Source organism: Scyliorhinus canicula, chromosome 14, assembly GCF_902713615.1.
Source record: "Scyliorhinus canicula chromosome 14, sScyCan1.1, whole genome shotgun sequence".
NCBI lineage: Eukaryota > Metazoa > Chordata > Chondrichthyes > Carcharhiniformes > Scyliorhinidae > Scyliorhinus > Scyliorhinus canicula.
Genome location: NC_052159.1, coordinates 160,724,221 through 160,751,757, shown reverse-complemented (window position 1 = coordinate 160,751,757; position 27,537 = coordinate 160,724,221). Strand labels below are relative to the sequence as shown.

The window sequence follows — 27,537 nt, the reverse complement described above, 5'->3', positions numbered from 1 at the left end:
GGTAAAACTACAAGAAGTATAATGGTTAATGGGAACCAAAGCAGCAGGTCAGCATGTGAGGAGCAGGTAGAGATTAACAAGATGAACAGGCAGGGCCAATCTAACCACTCGGGATGGGAAAGGAAACCTAAAAAATCAAAATGTAAGGAGACTGTGGGAGTAAAAGTTGGAGATGAGGCTGAGTGTTATCAGAAGTGAATAAAGGAGGTCAGAATGTGTGAAAAGCACAGTGCACAAGACAATCCTGCAAGGGAAAGACAAATCAGCCGGATATATTTAAAAACCTTACCCCTAAGTGTACCCAGTATTTGGAATAAAGTCAATGACCTGATGGCACAAATAGAGACAAATGGGTATGATTTGGTGGGTTATTGAAACATGGTTGCAGGGGGACCGGGACTGGGAGTTGAATGTCCAAGGGTACTCAGTATTCCGCAAGAATAGACAGGATGGATCAGGAGGGGTATTAAGAAATGATATTGGCACTAAGGGCCAAAATGTTGAATCAATGAGAGGAAATAAAAAATAAGGGAAAAAACTCCTTGGTAGGAATAATTTACAGGCCCCCAAGCAATGCTTCTAAGTGGAACATAGTATAAACGAAGAAATAATGGGGGCTTGGTGAGAAGGGCACAATGGTAATCATGGTGATTTCAACATGCACATTGACTGGATTAATCAAATCAGCAAGGATAACCCCGAGGGAGATTTCATAGAGTGCATGAAGAATTGTTTCTTCGAGCAATATGTTATGGAGCCAACCAGGGAGCAGGCTGTTTTAGATTTAGAATTATGTAACGAAGAAGGGTTGATAAATAGTCTTATCGTTAAGGAGCCTCTTGGAAGGAGTGATCACAGCAAATTCAGATTGAGCGAGAGAAGAGAGTGCCATACTAGTGTTTTAGCGTTGGGCAGCGGTAATTATACAGGCCTGAGGAAATAGTTGGCCCAAGTAGCCTGGCACAGATAATTGAGGGTAGGACAGTTGAGGAACAATGGCGGATGTTTAGGAGATATTAAACACCTCTCAATTAAAGTATATTCCCGAGAGGAATTGTAAAAGGGAGAAAAACGTTCCATGACTAAACAAGGAAGTTAAGGAAGTCATAGAGGCAAAAAACTAGTGGTAAGCTGGAGGACTGGGAGCTTCAGCAAAAGCTACTAAAGATAAAATCAAAAGAGCTAAGATGAACTATGAAGGGCAAGTACTGGAAAATATAAACACTGATACCAAAGTAAATGTTGGCCCTTTAGAGGACAATACTGGTGAGGTAATAATGGGGAACACAGAGATGGCAGAGGCACTTAATCAATATTTTGCCTCTGTCTTCATGGTAGAGAATAATAAAAACTTTCCAAAAACTGCAGTTAATGCTGAGCAACTTCGTGCAAAAACCATCACTAGTGAGACGGTATTGAATAAACTGATGGGATTAAAGGCAGATAAGTCTCCGGGACCTGATGACCTGCACCCTAGAGTCGGGATAAATGGGTCCTTCTCTGACTGCAACTAGCGGGGTGCTGCAGGGGTCAGTCCTCGTACCTCAACTGCTTACAATTTATATAAATGATCTGCAAGCACTGACAGAGTGTAACATAGAAATATTTACGGATGATACTAAAATAGGTGGAAAAGCAGGCAGTGAAGAGGAGATGAAGCGTTTACCAATGGATAAAGATAGGTTAGGAGGATGGGCCAAAATTTGGCAGGTGGAGTTTAATGTGGATAAGTGTGAGGTTATCCATTTTGGCCGAAAAAATAGAAAGGCAAATTATTATCTAAACGGAAAGTAGATTCAAAATGTGTCTGTGCAGAGGGACCTGGGTGTCTTTGTTCATGAATCGCAGAAAGTCTGTATGCAGGTACAGCATGCAATTAGAAAAGCAAATGGAATTTTAGTGTTTATTGCAAAAGGACTGGAGTATAAAAGTAGAGAAGTGTTGTTGCAATTGTATAGGGTGTTGGTGGGACCACATCTGGAGTATTGTGTCCAGTTTTGGTCTCCTTATTTGAGGAAGGATGTGGTGGCATTGGAGGCAGTTTAGAGGACGTTCACCAGATTGATTCCGGGGATGAAAGGGTTGACGTACGAGGAGAGATTAAACAGTTCTGGCTCATACTCGCTGGAGTTTAGAAGGATGAGATGCATAAAATACTAAAAGGAATTGATAAAGTAAACGTAGACCAAATGTTCCCCTTTGTGGGACAATCTAGACGAGAGGTCATAGATATAGGTTGAGAGGGGTAGATTTAGAAATGAGATGAGGAGGAACTACTTCTCGCAGAGAGTGGTGAATTTGTGGAACTCGCTGACCCATAGTGCGGTGGAATCTGAGTCATTAAAGAATTTCAAGGAGATAGATATATTACTGATTTTAAAACATGTTAAAGGGATCTGGGAAACAGGTGGGGGAGATGGATTTGAGACCAGGAAGAGATCAGCCAGGATGTGATTGAATAGCGGAGCAGGCTCGAGGGGCTGAATTTCTGACTTCTGCTCCTAATTCCGATGTTCCTATGTCTCTCCGTAACTGAATTTCCTCATCTGCATCCTAATCATAGAATCATAGGATCCCAACAATGCAGAAGGAGCCATTTCTCCCCGATTCTGTGTGGGTTTCCTCTGGGTGCTCTGTTTTCCTCCCACAATCCAAAGATGGATTGGCCATGCTAAATTGCCCCTTAGGGTCCAAAGGTTAGGTGGGGTTGCAGGGATGGGGCGGGTGCATGGACCTGGGTGGGGTGCTCCTTCGGAAGGTCAGTACAGAATCAATGGCCCAAATGGCCTCCTTCTGCACTGTAGACATCCTATAATTCTATAAAGGCTGACATTCCATTAGCCTTCCTAACAGCTTGCTGAACCCTGTATGTTAGCTTTCAATGACTTATGGACAAGGACATCCAGGTCCATTTGTACATTTACAATTTCTAATTTCTTACCATTTAGGAAATACTTTGCACATCTGTTCCTTTTACCAAGTGAATGACATTACATTTTTCAACATTATATTCCATCCTCCATGTTCTTGCCCACTCACTAAGTCTGTTCAAATCCTCATGTAGCCATTTTACATCTTCCTCAAAACACACATTCCTGCCTAGCTTTGTATCATCCGCCAACTTGGAAATATTACATTTGGTTCCCATATCCAAATCACTGATATTGTGAACAGCTAGGGCCTAAGTACTGATCCTTGCAGTACCCACTAACCACAGCCTGCCAATGCAAAAATGACCCGTTCATTCCTACTCCCTTTTTTCTGCCTGTAAGCCAATCTGGAATGCATGCTAGTATAATAATAATCTTTATTAGTGTCACAAGTAGGCTTACATTACCACTGCAATGAAGTTACTGTGAAAATCCCCCAGTCGCCACATTCCGACGCCTGTTCGGGTACATAGAACATAGAAAAATACGGCACAGAACAGGCCCTTCTGTTGTGCCGAACCTTTGTCCTAGATTAATCATAGTTTATCATAGAATTTACAGTGCAGGAGGAGGCCATTCGGCCCATCAAGTCTGCACCGGTTCCTGGAAAGAGCACCCTACCCAAGGTCAACACCACCCCATCCCCATAACCCAGTAACCCCACCTAACACGAAGGGCAATTTATCATGGCCAATCCACCTAACCTGCACATTTTTGGACTGTGGGAGGAAACCGGAGCACCCGGAGGAAACCCACGCACACACGGGGAGGATGTGCAGACTCCGCACTGACAGTGACCCAAGCCGGAATCGAACCTGGGACCCTGCAGCTGTGAAGCAATTGTGCTATCCACAATGCTACCGTGCTGCCCTTAAGAACAAAACAATCTACACTCCATCATTCTACCGTAATCCATGTACCTATCCAATAGCCGCTTGAAGGTCCCTAATGATTCCGACTCAACTACTTCCACAGGCAGTGCATTCCATGCCCCCACTACTCTCTGGCTAAAGAACCTACCTCTGACATCCCCCCCTATATCTTCCACCATTCACCTTAAATTTATGTCCCCTTGTAATGGTTTGTTCCACCCGGGGAAAAAGTCTCTGACTGTCTACTCTATCTATTCCCCTGATCATCTTATAAACCTCTATCAAGTCGCCCCTCATCCTTCTCCGTTCTAATGAGAAAAGGCCCAGCACCCTCGATCTTTCCTCGTAAGACCTACTCTCCATTCCAGGCAACATCCTGGTAAATCTCCTTTGCACCTTTTCCAAAGCTTCCACATCCTTCCTAAAATGAGGCGACCAGAACTGCACACAGTACTCCAAATGTGGCCTTACCAAGGTTTTGTACAGCTGCATCATCACCTCACGGCTCTTAAATTCAATCCCTCTGCTAATGAACGCTAGCACACCATAGACCTTCTTCACAGCTCTATCCACTTGAGTGGCAACTTTCAAAGATCTATGAACATAGACCCCAAGATCTCTCTGCTCCTCCACATTGCCAAGAACCCTACCGTTAACCCTGTATTCTGCATTCATATTTGTCCTTCCAAAATGGACAACCTCAGACTTTTCAGGGTTAAACTCCATCCGCCACTTCTCAGCCCAGCTCTGCATCCTATCTATGTCTCTTTGCAGCCGACAACAGCCCTCCTCACTATCCACAACTCCACCAATCTTCGTATTGTCTGCAAATTTACAGACCCACCCTTTAACTCCCTCATCCAAGTCATTAATGAAAATCACAAACAGCAGAGGACCCAGAACTGATCCCTGTGGTATGCCACTGGTAACTGGGCTCCAGGCTGAATATTTGCCATCCACCACCACTCTCTGACTTCTATCGGTTAGCCAGTTCGTTACCCAAATGGCCAAATTTCCCACTATCCAATGCCTCCTTACTTTCTGCATAAGCCTACCATGGGGAACCTTATCAAATGCCTTACTAAAATCCATGTACACTACATCCACTGCTTTACCTTCATCCACATGCTTGGTCACCTCCTCAAAGAAGTCAATAAGACTTGTAAAGCAAGACCTACCCCTCACAAATCCGTGCTGACTATCCCTAATCAAGCAGTGTCTTTCCAGATGCTCAGAAATCCTATCCCTCAGTACCCTTTCCATTACTTTGCCTACTACCGAAGTAAGACTAACTGGCCTGTAATTCCCAGGGTTATCCCTATTCCCTTTTTTGAACAGGGGCACGACATTCGCCACTCTCCAATGCCCTGTACCACCCGTTGACAGTGAGGACGAAAAGATCATTGGCAACGGCTCTGCAATTTCATCTCTTGCTTCCCATAGAATCCTTGGATATATCCCGTTAGGCCTGGGGGACTTGTCTATCCTCAAGGGTACACTGAGGGAGAATTCAGAATGTCCAATTCAGCTAACAAGCACGTCTTTCGGGAGTTGTGGGAGGCAACCGGAGCACCCGGAGGAAACCCACGCGGACACGGGGAGAACGTGCAGATTCCACACAGACAGTGACACAAGCCGGGAATCGAACCTGGGACCCTGGAGCTGTGAAGCAACAATGCTAACCAGTGTGCTACTGTGCCGCCCACTGCCTCCTATTGCATGTTCTTTTATTTTGCTAACCTACTACTTGTGGCGGGATTCTCTGTCCAGCAATGCCGGAATCGCCATCGGGCAGAGAATCAGGTGTCCGCCGAAAATCGAGGGTGGCGCCAGGCACCCCCAACAGAGCACCATTGTCCGGTGCCTCGACGGTGACGTGAACATGTTCCACGTCCCGCCCGGTGTGGGCATGCAAAATGTACATTTACACTCGTTAACATATCATTGACGAGTCCGACCCAGTAGTCTCCGTTCTTCCGCAATGTTCCGCCTCCACAAGGCCTAAGTGATGCCGACGTGGTTAACTTGTGGTATTTAAAAGGGGAAAAGGGGGACCAGGTGCCATGGCTGCTGAGGGAGAGAGAGGAGGTAAGAGAAGTCTCCAAAGATGAAACAGTGTGCTGACTGTTATGTCGCTGGCGGGGGCTGGGGGGGGGGGGGGGGGGGGGGGGGGGGGGGGGGATGACCCGCTCTCCCACCCCACCGTTCATTGCCCTCAGCTCCACGATGATGAGGGGGTCGCAGGTTCAGTGGCCCCCTCAGGTCTTCTCCAACTCCCGTAGGTTTTGGGCAGCCTTCTGCTGGATGGACAGGTAATGCACCGTGTGAGACTCGCAGATGTGGGCAGCACAGGGTGTCCGCAGCTAGTGGCTATGGCAGGCAGTATGGACGTTGGCATGTGGTGCAGGGTGGGGTGCTTGCGGAGTGCCGGGAGGTGGGGTTCAGTCGTTACTGAGAAGGGGGGGTGAGTTACAGGAGTGTGGTCAGGGGTGGTGCCTGAGGCAACCCTGGCTGGCCTGGTGGGTTGCCCATCCTCACCCAGCACTGCCTGGCTGGTGGGGGCCGCTTTCTTTTTGGGGGGGGGGTTTGAGTGTGAAGTTGGGGTCTGTGGGAGGATGGTGGTGCCAGGGACATGATGGTGGTGACTCACCTCGGCCAACTTTGAGGAAGTCCTGCAGCATCTTCCAGCTCTGCTGTGCAGTCCTCGCGGTGGGGTCCATGGTGCTCACGGCCACTGCCACTTCCACCCAGGCCGTGGGCATCGGCGGGTGGCAGCCTCCTTCCCACCCCGGGGAACAGGGTGTCTCACCTCTCCTTCACAGCATCAAGCTCTGCGTCCGTGAATGTCAGGGCCACTCTCCATCTTGGCTGGACTGGGAGTGTGTGGGGAGTCAGTGCTTATCTTCAGATGCAGCTTGTCAGGCTCTCCAGTGCCATTCCCGACCCCAGCGAATCAGACGCTGGCGTGTGTTGGAATTGCACTAGCTCCACATGACCTATTAGAATGACCTGAATGGCTCCGGCAGTCACACTGGTATCAGCACCGGGGAAACCCGCCACTCGTCCCAGCATCAGCATGTCGTCTCTCAAACGTAGAATTCCACCCACTATGTCCATCAATGTTCCTTTGTTAATTTTGTCAGTAACATCCTCAAAAAACTCCAACAAGTTCATCAAACATGGTTTCCCACAGGAATTCCATGCTGACTGTGCCCGATCGGATCGTTACTGTCCAAGTATTCATTTGTCACTATCCTTATAATAGATTCCAACATTTCTCCAGCTACTGATGTAAGGCTAACATGTCTGTAGTTCCCTATTTTCTGTCTCCAATCTCTCTTAAATCCCTTTTAGAATTGTCCCTGTTAATTTATAATGATCTCTGCGATCTTCCTACCACAATGAACCAATTCATATTTTGCTCCATTAAATTTCTTCTGCCACTTGTCTGTCCACTAATTCCACCAACCTCAGACCTTCTGCACTATCCTCCTAATGGCTCACAACAGAGAACAAAGAATTATACAGCTCAAGAACAGGCGCTTCGGCCCTCCAAGCCTGTTACCGGTGATGATAACAAAACCCTCAGCACTTCCTTGTGCCGTATCCCTCTATACCCATCCCATCCATGTGTTTGTGAAGATGCCTTTTGAACGCCGTTAATGTATCTGCTTCCACAACCTCCCCTGGCAACACGTTCCAGGCACTCACCACCGTCTGCGTAAAAAACCTGCCTCGTACATCCCCTCTAAACGTTGCCCCACAAACCTTAAACCTATGCTCCCTGGTGACTGACCCCTCCAACCTGGTAAAGAGTGCCTGCCCATCCAATGCCTGAGAGATACTGAACACCATGGCAGGGTTTTTGGATCCAGAACTTGTCCTAGTGATGCTGCTGCTAGGCCAACCAGACACCGGAGACAACGGCAGCAGCAGCGGCTGCAAAGGCTTGAGGCGACGGTCCATGTGCCGGACCCCACCCGAGGACCTGGCCACCCATCAGGCCAGGGTGGGACCCAGAGGGGGAGGTCCATGACAGCCCAGGATGTACAGGCCTTGCTGGTCATTCAAGCAGATGACCGACAGTGCGTGCCGCAGGAAGCTCTGCCGCAACAAGGAGACGGTGCGACATCTGTCCCATGTACTCGCAGGCTTGGCACCAGATGGAGAAGGAGGACACCCACTCCTGGTGGCCGTCAAGATCAGCGCAACTGTGAACCTTTACGCCTCGGGATCATTTCAGGGCTCGAGCAAGCCACAGGCGCATCCGACAGGTCACGGATGCCCTGTTTCCCTGGGCGGAAAACTGTATCAAATTTGACATGGACAAAGCTCAGCAAGATGCCTGGGCAGCAGGTTTCTCTGCCATCGCCGGGATGCCCCAGGTCTAGGGGGTAATAGATGGAACACGTGGCCATGCCCTCACCGGGCCATCTGGGAGTGCCCTACGTTAACAGGAAGGGTTCCACTCCCTGAAAGTACATCTTGTGTGCAACCACCACATGAAGATCATGCACATGTGCGCCCGCTTCCCTGGGAGTGTCCATGACAGCTCCACCCTGGGGCAGTCAGTCATCCCCAGCTCTTCGAAGACCACCCCAGGATGAGCGGCTGGCGCTTGGGGATCAGGGGTACTCACTGAGGACCTGGCTAATGACCCAGTACGGAGGCAAGAGACCAAAACGGAGACCCAGTACAACGAGGCCCACGTGGCCACCCGGGATGCCTTTGAGCGGTGCATTAGACTCCTCAAAATGTGCTTCCGATGCCTCGACCGCTCCGGTGGTGCCCTGCAGTACACCACACGGAGGGTCGCCCACTATGTGATGGTCTGCTGTGCCCTCCACAACCTGGCACAGCAGCAGGTTGACAAGGGAGGTTGGTGATGAGGAATATGTGGTCATCTCAGAGGAGGAGGACTAGGATGATGAGACGGCAACGGACCAGCAAAGGCTGGAGGACAAGCCTAGGGAGGAACCAGTCGGAGGACCAGTCGGAGGCTACAGGACAGGCAGCAGTGCCGAGAATCAGTCAAGCCCGGAGGGCCAGGGAGACCTTCATATTCTCCCAATTCACTTAGGACATGGCCTAGTCCATCATCGCTACCTTATCCAACCCCCACCCTCCCAGGGTCTGTGTTACATCCCTCCAGGGTGCTGGGACTGTGTCGGCACTGTCACGGGTCACTGCCGAGGGCAGGGGATGATGCTAACCCGCAGAGAGTGGAGTGCCAGTGCTCCTCAATCTATGCCATAGTCTGATCCCTGCCTGCCGAGTACTCACTCACACCCATCACCTGCACACGGTGTGCCCAGCAGAGAGGGGGTGATGCCTGGAGAGATGGGCCAAGGGGTCGGAGGTCGGCCCTCACTGTGGAAGAAAGTGGCAAGGGCATCATACCGGTTGGAGGGTGTTTATTGTGTGTAACAATTCCCCACCCTCCCAATGGTACTGTTCCCCCTCCCCCCACGCCTGGCAAGTCCGACACCTTCATCGATCCTCGAGATGCTTTATATCTAGGTGCCCCCAGGGTAGATGGAGGCTTACAGCTGCTTACCACATCCCGTGGCCTTCAATGCCTCTGGCGGGCATCCTCTGGGATTCTGCTTGCCGGAGAGCCCCGGCTCACTTGTCGACGGCACACGCACCGAGACGTGGCCTCATCAGAGAGGTGGAACTCGGAGGAGCAGGTGGCCACCGTCGCCACTCCATGGGACGGATCCGGGTTGGCACTCAGCGCCCCTTCCTGCCTTCAGTGCCCATAGGGCCCTGGAGTTTAACTTGGGACGGAGGGGCAGCTGGTTCAAGCCCCGGCTGCCCCTGCATCATCTGGCTCTGCCAACCCTGGCAATTCCCATGGTCCCCACCATGGTGTCGACGCCTTCAGCGATGCTCCTCAGTAACTGGGACAAGCTCCGCAGTGCCTCAGCCATTCCCGCAGAACCTCATCAAGGTCATCCCAGTACTGGCTGACGTTCCCTAGTGAGGCAGACATTATTTTAAGACCCTCAGCCATGGCCACCGCCGACTGCACAATCTTCCACGCCCGTAGCCTCTGGGCCTCCTCCAATCGGCCATGAATCTGCTGACGTCTCCCTCTGAATGTCCCGACTCCCTATCATCTCCATCAGCTCCAGGATGACCTCTTCCATAGGTTCAGCATCAGGCTGGGTCCCAGCTGGGTCCTAGGATCCAGCAGCCCTCCGACTACGGCCTCGCCTGGGGGTTCCTGCCTCCACCTGAGTTACATCATCAGCAGTGTGGTGCTCACCAGATTGTGCCCGAGAAGCCTGACCACTAACATTTCCCACCGAGGTGTGTATCTGCGCTAGTGGGGGTGGGGGTGACAGCTGTGCTGCGACCACGACAGCATCCTCGGAGCTCTCCTCGGAGGGGTTCTCCTCGGAGTCAGGAGAGGGGGACCGCCCGGGATGGGACGGCTGTCGGCTGGAGGACCTGCGGGAGAATGGACATGTGGTCAGTGGGAGGGATGGGTCAGTCAGTAATCCAATAACAACTTACGTTTGACAGGTCCTCCGGGTGGAGCCCGGTGGTTCCTCACCTCTGTGGCATCTGCCAGCCTCCACGTTGGTGACCGCTCTGTCCTCGGCCACGCCGGTCACCGCCGGCACCCATTTTTGAAGGTGGTGATCAATCTTATGTCCGGCACCCCACTGCCAGTCTGGGCCCTCTAACGGCGGATGTGGGAGAGCTTTCCCTGAGGAAACAGAGAGGGTATCGTTAGCCACACGCGTGGTTCACAGTGGTGGGAGTGGGTGTGTGAAGGAGGGGTTGTTGAGGGAGAGGGGGTTGGGGGCAGGTTGTTGAGGGAGAGGGGGTTGTGGACGGTTGTTGAGGGAGAGGGGGTTGGGGGTGGTTGTTGAGGGAGAGTGGGTTGTGGACGGTTGTTGAGGGAGAGGGGGTTGGGGGTGGTTGTTGAGGGAGAGTGGGTTGTTGAGGGAGAGGTGGTTGGGGGGTTTTTGAGGGAGAGACGGTTGGGGGGGGTTGTTGAGGGAGGGTGGTTATTGAGGGAGAGGGGGTTGGGGGTGGTTGTTGAGGGAGAGGGGGTTGGGGGTGGTTGTTGAGGGAGAGGGGGTTGGGGGTGGTTGTTGAGGGAGAGGGGGTTGGGGGTGGTTGTTGAGGGAGAGACGGTTGGGGGGGTTGTTGAGGGTGGTTGTTGAGGGAGAGGGGGTGGTTGTTGAGGGAGAGGGGGTGGTTGTTGAGAGAGAGAGGGTTGGGGGGGGTGTTGAGGGAGGCTGGCTGTTGAGGGAGAGGGGGTTGGGGGTGGTTGTTGAGGGAGAGAGGGTTGGGGGGGTTGTTGAGGGAGAGACGGTTGGGGGGGGTTGTTGAGGGTGGTTGTTGAGGGAGAGGGGGTGGTTGTTGAGGGGGGGTGGTTGTTGAGGGAGAGGGGGTGGTTGTTGAGAGAGAGAGGGTTGGGGGGGTTGTTGAGGGAGGCTGGCTGTTGAGGGAGAGGGGGTTGGGGGTTTGTTGAGGGAGAGGGGGTTGTGGGGGTGTTGAGGTAGAGGAGGTTGGGGGTTTGTTGAGGGAGAGGGGGTTGGGGGGGTTGTTGAGGGAGAGGGGGTTGTTGAGGGAGAGGGGGTTGTGGGGGTGTTGAGGGAGAGGGGGTTGGGGGGGGTTGTTGAGGGAGAGGGGGTTGTTGTGGGAGAGGAGGTTGGGGGTTTGTTGAGGGAGAGGTGTTTGGGGGGGTTGTTGAGGGAGAGGGGGTTGTTGAGGGAGAGGGGGTTGTGGGGGTGTTGAGGGAGAGGGGGTTGTGGGGGTGTTGAGGGAGAGGGGGTTGGGGGGGGTTGTTGAGGGAGAGGGGGGTTGTTGTGGGAGAGGAGGTTGGGGGTTTGTTGAGGGAGAGGGGTTTGGGGGGGTTGTTGAGGGAGAGGGGGTTGTTGAGGGAGAGGGGGTTGTTGAGGGAGAGGGGGTTGTGGGGGTGTTGAGGGAGAGGGGGTTGGGGGGGTTGTTGAGGGAGAGGAGGCTGTTGTGGGAGAGGGGGTTGGGGGGGTGTTGAGGGAGAGGGGGTTGTTGTGGGAGAGGGGGTTGGGGGGTTGTTGAGGAGAGGGGGCTGTTGAGGGAGAGGGGGTTGGGGGGGTTGTTGAGGGAGAGAGGGTTGGGGGGTTGTTGAGGGAGAGGGGGTTGTTGAGGGAGAGGGGGCTGTTGAGGGAGAGGGGGTTGGGGGGGTTGTTGAGGGAGAGGGGGCTGTTGAGGGAGAGGGGGTTGGGGGGGTTGTTGAGGGAGAGGGGGTTGGGGGGGTTGTTGAGGGAGAGGGGGTTGGGGGGGTTGTTGAGGGAGAGGGGGTTGGGGGGGTTGTTGAGGGAGAGGGGGTTGGGGGGGTTGTTGAGGGAGAGGGGGCTGTTGAGGGAGAGGGGGCTGTTGAGGGAGAGGGGGTTGGGGGTTTGTTGAGGGAGAGGGGGGTTGTGGGGGTGTTGAGAGAGAGGAGGTTGGGGGTTTGTTGAGGGAGAGGGGGTTGGGGGTTTGTTGAGGGAGAGGGGGTTGTGGGGGTGTTGAGGGAGAGGAGGTTGGGGGTTTGTTGAGGGAGAGGGGGTTGTGGGGGTGTTGAGGGAGAGGAGGTTGGGGGTTTGTTGAGGGAGAGGGGGTTGTGGGGGTGTTGAGGGAGAGGAGGTTGGGGGTTTGTTGAGGGAGAGGGGGTTGGGGGGGTTGTTGAGGGAGAGGGGGTTGTTGAGGGAGAGGGGGTTGTGGGGGTGTTGAGGGAGAGGGGGTTGTGGGGGTGTTGAGGGAGAGGGGGTTGGGGGGGGTTGTTGAGGGAGAGGGGGTTGTTGTGGGAGAGGAGGTTGGGGGTTTGTTGAGGGAGAGGGGTTTGGGGGGGTTGTTGAGGGAGAGGGGGTTGTTGAGGGAGAGGGGGTTGTTGAGGGAGAGGGGGTTGTGGGGGTGTTGAGGGAGAGGGGGTTGGGGGGGTTGTTGAGTGAGAGGAGGCTGTTGTGGGAGAGGGGGTTGGGGGGGTTATTGAGGGAGGGGGGTTGTTGTGGGAGAGGGGGTTGGGGGGTTGTTGAGGGAGAGGGGGCTGTTGAGGGAGAGGGGGTTGGGGGGGTTGTTGAGGGAGAGGGGGTTGTTGAGGGAGAGGGGGTTGTTGAGGGAGAGGAGGTTGGGGGTTTGTTGAGGGAGAGGGGGTTGGAGGGGTTGTTGAGGGAGAGGGGGTTGTTGAGGGAGAGGGGGTTGTGGGGGTGTTGAGGGAGAGGGGGTTGGGGGGGTTGTTGAGGGAGAGGGGGTTGTTGTGGGAGAGGGGGTTGGGGGTTGTTGAGGGAGGCTGGCTGTTGAGGGAGAGGAGGTTGGGGGTTTGTTGAGGGAGAGGGGGTTGTGGGGGTGTTGAGGGAGAGGGGTTTGGGGGGGTTGTTGAGGGAGAGGGGGTTGTGGGGGTGTTGAGGGAGAGGGGGTTGGGGGGGTTGTTGAGGGAGAGGAGGCTGTTGTGGGAGAGCGGGTTGGGGGGGTTGTTGAGGGAGAGGGGGTTGTTGTGGGAGAGGGGGTTGGGGGGGTCATTGAGGGAGAGGGGGCTGTTGTGGGAGAGGGGGTTGGGGGTTGTTGAGGGAGAGGGGGCTGTTAAGGGAGAGGGGGTTGGGGGGGTTGTTGAGGGAGAGAGGGTTGGGGGTTGTTGAGGGAGAGGGGGTTGTGAGGGAGAGGGGGCTGTTGAGGGAGAGGGGGCTGTTGAGGGAGAGGGGGTTGTTGAGGGAGAGGGGGTTGTTGTGGGAGAGGGGGTTGTGGGGGTGTTGAGGGAGAGGGGTTTGGGGGGGTTGTTGAGGGAGAGGGGGTTGTGGGGGTGTTGAGGGAGAGGGGTTTGGGGGGTTGTTGAGGGAGAGGGGGTTGTTGAGGGAGAGGGGGTGTTGAGGGAGAGGGGGTTGTGGGGTGTTGAGGGAGAGGGGTTGGGGGGGTTGTTGAGGGAGAGGAGGCTGTTGTGGGAGAGGGGGTTGGGGGGGTCATTGAGGGAGAGGGGGTTGTTGTGGGAGAGGGGGTTGGGGGGGTCATTGAGGGAGAGGGGGTTGTTGTGGGAGAGGGGGTTGGGGGGGGTCATTGAGGGAGAGGGGGCTGTTGTGGGAGAGGGGGTTGGGGGGGTTGTTGAGGGAGAGAGGGTTGGGGGGTTGTTGAGGGAGAGGGGGTTGTTGAGGGAGAGGGGGCTGTTGAGGGAGAGGGGGTTGTTGAGGGAGAGGGGGTTGTTGAGGGAGCGGGGGTTGGGGGGGTTGTTGAGGGAGAGGGGGCTGTTGAGGGAGGGGGGTTGGGGGGGTTGTTGAGGGAGAGGGGGTTGGGGGGGTTGTTGAGGGAGAGGGGGTTGGGGGGGTTGTTGAGGGAGAGGGGGTTGGGGGGGTTGTTGAGGGAGAGGAGGCTGTGAGGAAGAGGGGGTTGTGGTGTTGCTGAGGGAGAGGGGGTTGGGGGGCTGTTCAGGGAGAGGGGGTTGGGGGGGTTGTTGAGGGAGAGGGGGCTGTTGAGGGAGAGGGGGTTGGGGGGGTTGTTGAGGGAGAGGGGGTTGGGGGGTTGTTGAGGGAGAGGGGGTTGGGGGGGTTGTTGAGGGAGAGGAGGCTGTTGTGGGAGAGGGGGTTGGGGGGGGTTGTTGAGGGAGAGGGGGTTGGGGGGTTGTTGAGGGAGAGGGGGTTGGGGGGGTTGTTGAGGGAGAGGAGGCTGTTGAGGGAGAGGGGGTTGGGGGGGTTGTTGAGGGAGAGGGGGTTGGGGGGTTGTTGAGGGAGAGGGGGTTGGGGGGGTTGTTGAGGGAGAGGAGGCTGTTGTGGGAGAGGGGGTTGGGGGGGTTGTTGAGGGAGAGGGGGTTGGGGGGTTGTTGAGGGAGAGGGGGTTGGGGGGGTTGTTGAGGGAGAGGGGGTTGGGGGGGGTTGTTGAGGGAGAGGGGGTTGGGGGGGTTGTTGAGGGAGAGGGGGTTGGGGGGGTTGTTGAGGGAGAGGGGGTTGGGGGGGTTGTTGAGGGAGAGGGGGTTGGGGGGGTTGTTGAGGGAGAGGGGGTTGGGGGGTTGTTGAGGGAGAGCGGGTTGGGGGGGTTGTTGAGGAAGAGGGGGTTGTGGTGTTGCTGAGGGAGAGGGGGTTGTGGGGGTTGTTGAGGGAGAGGGGGTTGGGGGGGTTGTTGAGGGAGAGGGGGTTGGGGGGGGTTGTTGAGGGAGAGGAGGCTGTTGAGGAAGAGGGGGTGGGGGGGTTGTTGAGGGAGAGGGGGTTGGGGGGTTGTTGAGGGAGAGGGGGTTGGGGGGGTTGTTGAGGGAGAGGGGGTTGGGGGGGTTGTTGATGGAGAGGAGGCTGTTGAGGAAGAGGGGGTTGTGTTGTTGCTGAGGGAGAGGGGGCTGGAGGGAAGCATGGAGAGCTGGAGGGGTGGTTGTTCGCATGGGGCGGAAAGGTCTCGGGGGAGGGCGGATTTTGGTGTTGACTCACTCGTGCTGCCAGGTGTAGGTCTTTGACCTTTTACCGGAACTGGAGGCCCTGTGTCTGTCGCTCCGGGACCCTCGGGGGAATTGGACATCCCTCCTGTTTCCACCTCGTCTCTGAGCCTGGCCAGATCTGTATCCCAAAACTTTGGGCCAGACTCCTGCGCACCATTGTTGTGAGCTCGCTGGGGTTGGCTGACCAACAGCTTTTTAAATGCTACTCGACCTTGTTAGCGGGGGGCTGGCGGGCGCGGGTGCCAGTGAATCGTTGCTGACCGAACACCGTGAAGCTTATGGCAGTTTCCATTCACTACCACACTTAGAAACCTTTCTGAAAAATCGCACCCTCTGTATTTCTAGGGAAGAAAATTAATTATTTATGCCAAAAATGAGATTACAACTACGAACAAACGCACAAAAAACTTTTAAGAACAGAGTTTAATCAGAAGTTATCACAACAGTCAGCAATGTATATTGGCCTTAAATGAGATAGACAAGGTGAAAGAGAGAGAGATCTTACCATGTTCAGGTTGGCCCTCATTAGCTGGTGTTAGAAAAAGAAGCAAAAGGTAAAAGCAAAACAAAAGACAGAAAATAAACAAATGGCAAAAAATGCATAAGAGTTGTTTAAGTAAATTAAAAGGCATCAAATTCACAACTGAAATATTTCCAGGAGACTAAGAGAGCAGAAAGGAGAGTAGATAATAGTTAGAGTAAATTATATTTTCCTTGGGCAAGTATAAAAATACCTTAATGGCCATGCCATAGATTAAACTGTAAAACTGAGCTATGTAAAATATTAGAGATACATTTCTACCATAAAAATGTCAGTAGATAAGAAGAACGGTAGACCACTAGCGCTAGATAACTTATTCCTACATATTTGAGGGAGTATACTAACCTGTCCATTGCTAGTCATGGCCGAACTGTCAAATAGAAAGTAAGCACCAAAGAAAAATGCCACAGCATCAAATACTCCCAGGAATGTCCAATAAAGGAACAATTTCCAAGACAACAAGGAATTCTTGGCAATATCCCTGGTAGTTGAGAAGAAAAGCATTAAAATTATATTGAGAAAATTCAGCTGAACTCTGTACATCAACTCTGTGACTGATTTTTCCTTTTGATTTCAGCAACCCCCTTCATTTTACATCCTTCAACTTTGTTCTTGGTTTTTGTGAAACTAGCAAGGTGACATGTATTGTTTTGAACAACTGAGTAGCTTGCTAAGAATATTAAAAGTAACTGAAAAGTGTGGGACTCAGTGTAAGGCAAGTCAGGGTAAGAAGGAAGATTCAACCCCTGAAAAGCATTTGTCAACCAGGTAGGTATTACACAAATTGGGCTGTCAGTGTCATTCAGGTACACGCCCAAAAGTTACCAGATTGATTGAATTCAGTTTCATAATTTGCCTTGGTGAGATCTTACAGAACCCCTCAGCTAGAATAATAGCCACAACCAGATTGTAACATTCATTATGGGACATAATTGTCTGCTTAAAATACACTGTGCTTTTTGAAAGCACAAAATCAAAATCATGAAGTCAAGCCTAACTTCCTAAAGTATTTTCAGCTCTCAAAATAAAACATTATGAACAATATACTTTGTCATACAATTGTTTTACAATTCCTTAGCGGAGTTATATTTCCCTTGGTGCCTGTGGAAGGACAAAGAGTTGAAACAATTCAGAGATATCTGTTTCAATTTAACAAGACTCTATTTTTTAAAATAATTTTTATGTTGTGGGACAATTTTTGGGAGGGGGTTCTTCGCAATACAAACGCATCTTCGTCAAGTTAGAAGAAACCTGAAGATTGCTTCGGGATACTTTCTACAGTTCATCAATTCATATTAGTTGGATGAGAAGATCTGTTGCCATAGGAAGTGGGTATAGAATCAGAACTTAAGACTCCATTCAGTTTCGTCCTGCACTGGTTGCTAACTCTTCAACTGGAGCTATCTATCCAATTCCAGTTCCTCCTCATTCCTCTAGATTCTTTAAAATACTTATTCAATTTGAATTTCAATGGTGTCTGCCCTATCAGTCCCTTGTGATAAAACTTTCCCTGTTCCAAAAACATTTCTTCTAATTCCACTTTCATTCTTCCTGACGAAATCCCCAGTCTATGCTCATTAATTATCCATTTGTCAGCCAATGGAAATTGAATGCGATTAAACATTGTGGAAGTTTGGTAAGGAGGGGGGGGAGGGAATTTGAGGAGGAGAGGGAGTTACTCCTTTGCTTTACAGGGGGGAAAGTCAGCTGTCAGCGAGTATCTGGTGAATATCCAGTAAGTGGGCAAGGTCTATTTTCGGAAAGCTTAAAATAGTCCTGCAGTTTGTTATGAGATTAATAAATATCTGAAAGAAAATAAGTAAGTTCTGGTGGCGGCCATGGCGCAGGACAAGCTGAGAAAATGGCGGAGGGGCAAGGCTCGTTGTCGATGGAGAAGCTGCCAATGGAACAGTTGCTGAGTTTCATCAAAGAGGAATTTCGGAAGCAACGGAAGGAGATGTAGGGGGACTAGTTGAAGGCAATTGTGACGCAGTTGCACCTCTTCATGGCACCTTGGATCAGGTGGAGGGGGGCTTGGAGGTACAAGGGGTGACAATCCAAGAGGTGGAGAAGGTAGTGTGCGACCTAGTGATGTGATTGTGCACTGGAAGCGGAGATGGTGGCCCGGGGGATGTCTGCAAGACGCAGCGGGCAAGGGTGGAGGATCAAGTGAATCAATCTTGGCAGCAAATTGCGTACTGTCGGCCTGCCAGCAGGAGTTGAAGGACCGTGTGTCACGAGTTACAACGCAAGGATGTTCTCGACAAGGCACCGGAGATGGGCCGGGCCCACAGGTCCTTGAGGCAGAAGCCAAGAGTGGTGGGGGGGTGGAGAGAGATTTTGAGGTGGGTCAAGGCACGTCGGGACTGCAAGTAGGAAGTAAATCAGGTCCAGATATACCAGGACGTTGGTGCTGACCTGGCCAAGAGACAAGCGGGGTTTAATAAGGCCAAGGCGGTGCTGTATCGGTGCAAGATCTACTTTGGGTTACTGTACCCAGCCAAACTTTCTTTTGAGGGCGGGGAATATTGTGACACTGGAGGAAGCAAATCATTGGGGGGCGTCTGGGTTGTGGGGGCGTGTCTGGGTTGTGGGGGGAGAGTCTGGGTTGGGGGGGGAGAGTCTGGGTTGGGGGGGGAGCTGGGTTGGGGGGGGAGCTGGGTTGGGGGGGGCTGGGTTTGGGGGGGCTGGGTTGGGAGGGGCTGGGTTAGGAGGGGCTGGGTTGGGGGGGCTGGGTTGGGAGGGGCTGGGTTAGGAGGGGCTGGGTTAGGAGGGGCTGGGTTCGGAGGGGCTGGGTTGGGAGGGGCTGGGTTGGGAGGGGCTGGGTTCGGAGGGGCTGGGTTGGGAGGGGCTGGGTTAGGAGGGGCTGGGTTCGGAGGGGCTGGGTTAGGAGGGGCTGGGTTAGGAGGGGCTGGGTTTGGGGGGGCTGGGTTTGGGGGGCTGGGTTTGGGGGGGCTGGGTTTGGGGGGGCTGGGTTTGGGGGGGCTGGGTTTGGGGGGGCTGGGTTTGGGGGGGCTGGGTTTGGGGGGGCTGGGTTTGGGGGGGCTGGGTTTGGGGGGGGCTGGGAGGAATGGAGAGGAGGGGAAGGGGTGGTGCAGATCAGGAGGCGGGGGGGTGGATGGGTGAGTAGGAAGGGGTAGGTGGTGCCCTTTGGTTAGGTCTCCAGGTGGGAGTCGCCACACTAGAAGGCAATGCTAGTGAACGGAAGCGGAGTGTGAGTGTGTGTGTGTGTGTGTGTGTGTGTGTGTGTGTGTGTGTGTGGGGGGGGGGGGGGGGGGGGGGGTTGGTTAGCCAGCGTGGGGGAGAAGCTGGGGAGGGGCGATGGGGTGTGACCTGGTTGGTATGGTGGACAGTTTGGGTGTGGACGGAGGGGGTGGCCATCTTGGCTTGGTTTAGGGAGGTTATGGGGGGATCTTTGTGATGATGGCGGATTAGGGAAGTGGGGAAGCAGAAGTCTCCGGTAAGGTTTCTGACATGGAACGTTTGCACACCTAAAAGGTTTAAGGGCAGAGATGATTTACCTGCAAGAGACACACTTGCAGGTGAAGGCCCAGATGCAACTGAGAAAGGGGTAGGTGGGGTAAACATGCCACTTTGGGTTTGACTCGAATTTGAGGTGGGTCGCAATCTTGCTTAGCAAGAAAACGGTGTTTGTGGTGGAGATCCAAGTACAATATATCTACCAGTTTCCCTTTAGCCACAGCGCATGAGACTCCTCCAAACGCTTCTAACATTTTCCCCATGACAGATGTTAGCTTAACAGGCCAATAGTTTCCTGCTTTCTGTCATAGAATCCTTACAGTGCAGGAGGCCATTTGACCCATTAAGTCTGCACCGACCCTCTGAAAGAGTACCCTCTCAAGGCCCAGTGGGATCTGTGTGTCAGAGTGCATGAATCACAAATGACTAGTATACAGGTACAGCGAGTAATTAGAATTCATAGAATTTACAATGCAGAAGGAGGCCATTAGGCCCATTGAGTCTGCACCGGCCCTTGGAAAGAGCACCCTACCCAACCGCACACCTCCACCCTAACCCCATAACCCAGTAACCCCACCCAACACTAAGGGCAATTTTGGACGCGAAGGGCAATTTAGCATGGCCAATCCACCTAACCTGCACATCTTTGGACTGTGGGAGGAAACCGGAGCACCCAGAGGAAACCCACGCACACACGGGGAGAACATGCAGACTCCACACAGACAGTGACCCAAGCCGGGAATCGAACCTGGGACCTTGGAGCTGTGAAGCAATTGTGCTAACCACTATGCTACCGTGCTGCCCACTAAATTTCATTAGTAAATGACTAGTATGCACGTACAGCGAGTGATTAGGAAAGCTAATAGCATGTTAACATTTAGTGTGAGGGGAATGGATTACAAAAGTCGGGCGGTTATGCTACAGTTGTATGGGGCATTGGTGAGACTACAACTGGAATATTGCACACATTATGAGTCTCCTTATTTATAGATATAGATATAGAACAGTACAGCACAGAACAGGCCCTTCGGCCCTCGATGTTGTGCCGAACAATGATCACCCTACTCAAACCCACGTATCCACCCTATACCCGTAACCCAACAACCCCCCCTTAACCTTACTTTTTAGGACACTGCGGGCAATTTAGCATCGCCAATCCACCTAACCCGCACATCTTTGGACTGTGGGAGGAAACCGGAGCACCCGGAGGAAACCCACGCACACACGGGGAGGATGTGCAGACTCCGCACTGACAGTGACCCAAGCCGGGAACCGAACCTGGGACCCTGGAGCTGTGAAGCATTTATGCTAACCACCATGCTACCGTGCTGGAAAGATATTACAAGCAGTTCTGAGAATATTTATTAGCTTAATACCAGGAATGAGTGGGTTGTTTTATGAGGAATATTTGGACAGGTTAGGTTTGTATCCACCAGAGTTAAGAAAAATAAGAGGCAACTTGTTTGAAATCTTTAAGATCCTGTGGGGTGTTGACAGGGTGTACGTGGAGACGATGTTTCCTTTTGTGGGAGAATCTAGAACTAGGGGTCACTGTTTAAAAATAAGGGGTCACTCATTTAAGACAGAGATGAGGTGATGTTATCTCTCTCTGAGGGTCATGAGTCTCTGGAACTCTCTTCCTCAAAGGCAATGGAAGCAGACCATCCAGCTAAATTGCATTTAAAATCACACCCCTCAACTTTAACAACAAATTTCTTCTTTGGCACCAATCAAAGTCCTCCTGAAAATTCAAGTATACAATATCAGCTATATTCCAAAATCAACATATTCTGTGCTTACCTCAAAAATGAAATTCAATTAGACAAATTCATCCTGCCTCTTACAAATGCCCAAGTAGCCCAGATATTTGTAAATTCACTAGTTTATGTTACATTATGGACCTCATGCTTCACCAAAAACTGAGGGAAGACAACTGGCTTATAATTGCCTGCTAGACCCCAGTCCCAGCAGTGTAACATTCACCATCAGGTCTTTAGCAGAACTCCTCTTTCCAAGGAGTTATGCAAAATTATGCCAAGAGCCTTCATTATTTCCCTGTCAATCTCCTTAGGGATTTGGGGACAAAGGTTACTTAACACAAAGAACTTTCCCATTTTGTTCCATTAACTGTTTTAAATAGTTTCTTTTCGAAAGTTCACTGCTGCTCTCTCAGTTAGAGTCACCTCTCTCAGATGTTGCTTCAAACAGAAAGTGGAAAAGGTCTGAACTTTGCTGAGGGGGAGAGATCAGGCATTTGCTCACAGAGAGCTGAACATAATTCCTTAGATTTAATAAGGAGATCTGAATGATTGAGCATTGAAGGTGGTTCTCAAGGTGAAAACGCTTCACCAAAATAAACTTACACTGCAATATCTTTGTCAGCTATCTAACCAACAATTCATTCCGTTCATATTCTAATTTCACCGGTGTCTTTCAATTTTTGATGGATAATTTCACTTGAAAATCAGCTCCTCTGTAAATCAACACACTCAACACCTCCTTTGGGAATTTAATGCATCAGGTTAAGATACATCATGCGACTCCGGTGGTGGAGCTGCACTTTCAGCAGGCTTTCCCCCCCCCGACCTGCCCCTCGCAGTATGGCTTGCTGAATTTACTCAGCAATGTTCCATTAAAAGAACATTGCAGCAATTGCAACGTGCCCGATATGCTCATAGCTCTAAGTTCACCTGTATAATGTTGGGTTTCTTTTCAGTGCATCAATGCTGACATGCTGTTCCATAAGGCTGTACAACAGGATGGGAAGCGACGTGAAGCTGATGTTGTACAATGTAAGGTATGCAGTATCATACAATGGCTGTAAAGGAAGAAATCCTTCATTATTTTGCATGTTTCTCAATTAGCAATATAAATCCTACCCAGAATTTCAGACCCTGAGACACCCACCCCAATTTACATCAATGCTTGAATTGCGAGAAGTAACCCAACAGTCTTGTGGGAAAGACCCAGGGTTTAACTCAGCGATTGCTCCGACAGCATAATTCTGTGCGTGAAGAACAGCAGCCTGTTATTGGGCCACAAAAACAAAACACATTGTTGTGATTTGTCATTGATTTGTTACAAATCTTACATAGTCTTAGAAAGTGCAATTCACACAATTCAAAACATAAAGTCACTGAAGCACCTATGCTTATTACTGACAACTTCTTTCTCAATCAACACAGACTGTAATTGCGATTCTGCCTTGTGTGATCAGCTACATTCACAGCAATATTTTCTTCACCAGCAACAGAATGATATGAACATACAAAATGGATCTATGGAACAGAATACTAACCTGTTGAGAAAATCCACAAAAGAACTGATACAAAAACTGAGGGAATATGAAGCAAACATTCTGGAAAACAACACAGTTGTGATTAATAATTAAAATACTACAACAATAAAATCACAGAAAAACAGAATGCTTACAAAATAGAGGGAGATATTCAGCCCATTGGCTGTGCTGAGTCTCTGACGGGGGCATTCCCCCGTCTTTTCCCCATTGCCCTGAACACTTGTCAGGTAATAATCCAATTCAGGGGTGGCAAGGTGGCTCAGTGGTTAGCACTGCTGCCGCACGTGCCGAGGATCCTAGTCAGAGTGTCACTGGGTCAGTCACGAGACTAATGATTCAGATGAAGGGACTGAGTGTAATGTAGCTACATTTGCTGATGATAAAAGTTAGGTTGGGAAGCAAATTGTTGATACTGTATAACTTCTTCAGAGCTAAGAGAGGGAAAAATGTGATGGGTTTTATATTATTTAAGAGGAGATAGAGCAGGTGGAGTGAAATGGAAGGCCAGGAATAGGTCAGAGCTCAGAAGAGATTTGGCAATGTTGTAATGGGCATAAGACAAAGGTAGCGTTACTCCCTCATACATCTAGCATCCACAGTATTTTGAGTTCATTCCTTCTTGAAATCCTTGATTGAAGTTGTTTCCACTAAACTCTCAGGCAGTGCATTCCAGATCTAAACCATTAGCAGCATGAAAAAGCCTTTCTTTGTGTTATCTTTGCTTCTTTTGACAAGTTCACCACAAAAATCGCAATTTGAACAATGCAGTCAAACAACTAGACTTTCTGCACTAAAGGTCAATGAGATTCAAAAAGGTGCAGTTTTTTGGATGTGTTTGGTTTTTGGATTGATGGATAAAGGACACTCGATCTGTATTAATTTTGTCCTGCATTATCATTTTACAAAGTTTCCCCATTATTGAGGTTACACTGACTGACCTTATATATGTATATATTTCTATGTACTAAATTGAGAAATTTAGGTACATAGGAATAGGAGTTGATCATTTAATCTCTTGAGCCTATTCCGCCACTCAATAAGATCATGTCAGATCTGTGGCCTCAATCCACATACCAACATTTGCCTCATATCCCTCAATACATTTTGATAATGAAAATCTGGTACAGATTTAAATTTTACAGTATCAATTACTGCTTGTGGAACATAATTTGAGACAAAGATGATTCTCAGGGATCACCCAATTAAGACAGAGATAAGGAGGAAATTCCTCTCTCACAGGGCAGTGAATCTATGGAATTCTCTACCGCAGAGGATGGGTTACTAAGTATATTCAAGGCCGAAATCGACAGATTTTTAATCAGTAAGGGAATCGAAGGTTATGGGGATGAGGCGGGAAAGAGGATTATCATATCAGATCTGCCATGATCTCATCGAATGGAAAAACAGACTCGATGGGCTAATTCTGCTCCTACATCTTATGGTCTAATTCTGCATTCTCTCTCCATTTATATGATGTTCTGCTTTTCTATTCTTCCAGCCAAAGTGAGCACCTCATATTTTCCCACATTATATTCCATCTACCAAATTTCCGTCCGTTCACTGAACCTATCTATCTCCCTTTGCAGACTCTTTGTGCCCTCTTCACAATTTGCTTCCCAACCTAATTTTATCAGAAAATGTGGCTACGTTCCACTCGGTCTCTTCATCTGAATCATTAGTCTGATAGTTGAGGCCCCAGCACTGATCACGGTGACACTCCAACTAGTTACAGTTTGTCAACATGACTTATAATCTTTATTATTGTCACAAGTAGGCTTACATTAACATGCAATGAGGTTACTGTGAAAAGCCCCTAGTTGCCACATTCCGGCGTCTGAGTACAATGAGGGAGAATTCAGAATGTCCAAATTACCTAATTACGGGGGCAGCACGGTAGCACAGTGGGTAGCACTGTTGCTTCACGGCTTCAGAGTCCCAGGTTCGATTCCCGGGTTGGGTCACTGTCTGTGTGGAGTTTGCATGTTCTCCCCGTATCTGCGTGGATTTACTCTGGGTGCTCCGGGTTTCCTCCCACAGTCCAAAGACGTGCAGGTTAGATGGATTTGCTGTGTTAAATTGCGCCTTGGTGTCCAAAAGTCTAGGTGGGATTACTGGGTTAGGGGGATAGGGTGGAGGTGTGGGCTCTTTCCAAGGGACAGTGCAGACTCGATGGGCCAAATGGCCTCCTTGTGCACTGTAAATTCTATGATTCTACAACTCTTTTTTAAAACTAAATTTAGAGTACCCAATTCGTTTTTTCCAATTAAGGGGCAATTTAGTGTGGCCAATCCACCTACCCGGCACATCTTTGGGTTGTGGAGCAAAACCCACGCAAACACGGAGAGAATGTGCAAACTCCACACTGACAGTGACCCATAGCCGGGATCGAACCTGGGTCCTCGGCGTCATGAGGCAGTAGTGCTAACCACTGTGCCACCGTGCTCTGATTCTATGATTCTAACAGCACGCCTTTCGGGACTTGTGGGAGGAAACCGGACCACCCGGAGAAAACTCACGCAGACATGGGGAGAATGTGCAGACTCCGCATAGACAGTGACCCAAGCTGGGAATCGAACCTGGGACCCTGGAGCTGTGAAGCAACTGTGCTAACCACTGTGCTACCTTATTAATCCTCACTCTTGTTAATTTGCCATGTTTTGAAGGGCAGATTGTCTTCTCCAGGTTCATCCTTTTCCATTTACACTCAGAAGAACACATTAATTGCACTGATAAAAATGCATAGGCTGGGATTTTCTGCTCCTCGTCACAGCGAGCAGGTTTGATGATGCGAGTGGAAAATATCATGAGAAGGCCCTCAATGCATGAGTTGGCGTAAAGGCAGGACACAATTGTCCTCTTCCCTGATCAGCGAAGGGCTGTATTTCCCATCTTCAAACCTTAGAAGCATCATTATAATACATTAGCGTTTCATTATCAAGCCCAAACTTCAGAATCATACCTCTACGTCAAATAAGGTTTTCACGGCGGCGTCAAGATTGTCAGATTGGCGCAATGTATGACTGTTTGCAAAAGGACTGCTCCTCGCGAGCAGATCTCTTTGGGGAGGTCAGAGGTGAGTGCACTCAATCCGGTGCAGGATTGGCGGAGCTGCTCTGTATTTTCAGGGGGAACGCGAGTGGGGTGAGGGGGTCACAGTCAATTCTTCACAGCAGCTTATTTTAGAATGCTTTATGACACTGGACCAAAAGCTTCTATGAAGGGCTGGCAAGAGTGTAGGTAAGCCTGGGGCATGGGAGTCTTTGAAAGGCTGTGCCCGTTGCGAGCGGGTGGGAAGTCAGCAAGGAAAGAAGGTTCCACGTGTCACAGGGTAGAGCTGAAGTGCGAATGGAGGAGGGATGTAGACAAGGGCAAGGCTAATGGCAAAACATGTCAATGATCAGTACTCCGTTTCTGCTGAGATCATTTAGCTTGAGCTCAATTGACATGCTTGGAGTCGGATTAGTCACGCCTTTGCGCCCACTGAAGCAGTAGTTATGTGCGAGAGTGCTGTTTAGCATTTAACCCATGGCACATAGGCTTCCAAATTCAATGACTGTACTATTGCCCAACTGGGCAGCTGCAATATCCTCTCAGAAAGGGGGCATGGTGCACTGCTTATTGACAAAGGTCCCCCATGGGCCAAGCTAAGCTCAAGTCTTTGAATGAAGATTAGGACAATGTCTGCGCCTGAGATGAGGGCTCAGAATGCAGCAGAGTGACCGAAGCTGTCGCCATTTGGTCATGTGGCGTGGCGTGGGGTGGGGTGGTGTGGGGCTTTGCAGAACCAGCAGGCGAACTAAGGACTAGATATCAATTTTGTAACCAGGGCTGAGTCAACTGGCTTCGAGAAGTAGCTGAAGATGATGAATGGACAAATAATGGTCCATAGCAGACAAATGCTAATTATCAGGTCTCTCGCTTTGATACTGCAACAGGGACATGGAACCTGGTGATTGCACTGTCATTCTTCTCACTCACAGGAAGGAGAGGTGAAGGACATGATTTCAACGGTGGTGCTTGTCGGGAGCAGAACCGTCAAGAGTAAGTGGTGACAGGGTCTCCTCCACAGGCAGAGAATGAACACCAGAAAGCTGTCACTTGAAGGCAACTCACTAGACCAAGGCTCTATAGATGATGCTTGACATGCCTGCAGATGTCTGAGAACCAGTGCCACCGAAGGCTACGCATGTCCAGGGAACTGATTGATCACATCTGCCACCTGCTGCAGGATTTGTCACCGCGGGGACTTTGAGTGCGTCCACTGCCACTGTGGCTGAAAAGGAGTGGCAGCGCTCAATTTATACACCAAAGGCTCCTTCCAGTGCTCCATGTGGGATTTGGAAGCCTTCGCACAGAAGTGCATCCAGGTGGTCACGGACGTAGGCCTGGATTCTCTGAGCCGCCGTGCCGAATTGGGCATCAGACCCATGATCGGGTCCGACGCCTTCCTGTGATTCCCGCGGACCGGAGAAACAGGGGAATGCATAATAAGGGACAAAGAAGTGGCTGACCAATTAAATACATAATTTGGTTCTGTCTTCACAAATGAGGACAGAAATCAGATCCAAGAAATGTTGGAGAATGAAAGGTTTCGTGAGAGGGAAGAACTGAGGGAGATCAACATTAGTAGAGAAATGGTGCTGGGAAAACTGATGGGATTCCCTGTTCCTGTCTGTAGGGGCCTACATTTCTTTTTACCAATCTCTTTCTCTTCAAGTCTGTAGAAACTCTTAGTATCAGTCTTTATGTTCCCTGCCAGCTTCCTTTTGTACTGTACTTTCCCCTTCTTAATCAATCCTTTCGTCCTTCTTTGCTGAATTCTAAACTGCTCCCAATCATCAAAACTATTAGAAAAGAGAAAATGCTGGAAAATCTCAGTAAGTCTGGCAGCATCTGTAGGGCAAGAAAAGAGCTAACGTTTCGAGTCCGATGACTCTTTGTCAAAGCTCGGACAAAGAGTCATCGGACGCGAAGAGTTAGCTCTTTTCTCTCCCTACAGGTGCTGCCAGACTTGCTGAGATTTTCCA

General features: G+C 50.7%; 1 protein-coding gene across 11 annotated transcripts in view; it reads right to left on the bottom strand.

Moving 5' to 3' along the window:
* atp11a (ATPase phospholipid transporting 11A) overlaps positions 1-27,537 on the bottom strand; it is a 242,039-nt gene that overhangs the window by 63,948 nt on the left and 150,554 nt on the right. For 9 of the 11 annotated variants that reach the window (XR_005463256.1, XM_038818831.1, XM_038818829.1 and 6 more), the window contains 4 exons: positions 22,511-22,570; positions 21,903-22,030; positions 16,078-16,213; positions 15,697-15,720 (listed from right to left, as the gene is read on the bottom strand). Coding sequence is in view for 10 of the 11 variants with exons in the window: in XM_038818831.1 (XP_038674759.1) it covers positions 15,697-15,720; positions 16,078-16,213; positions 21,903-22,030; positions 22,511-22,570 (348 nt within the window). In the remaining variant the exon portion in view is untranslated. The remainder of the gene's footprint in view (positions 1-15,696; positions 15,721-16,077; positions 16,214-21,902; positions 22,031-22,510; positions 22,571-27,537) is intronic. The other 2 variants (XM_038818830.1, XM_038818837.1) reach the window with 1 other exon arrangement.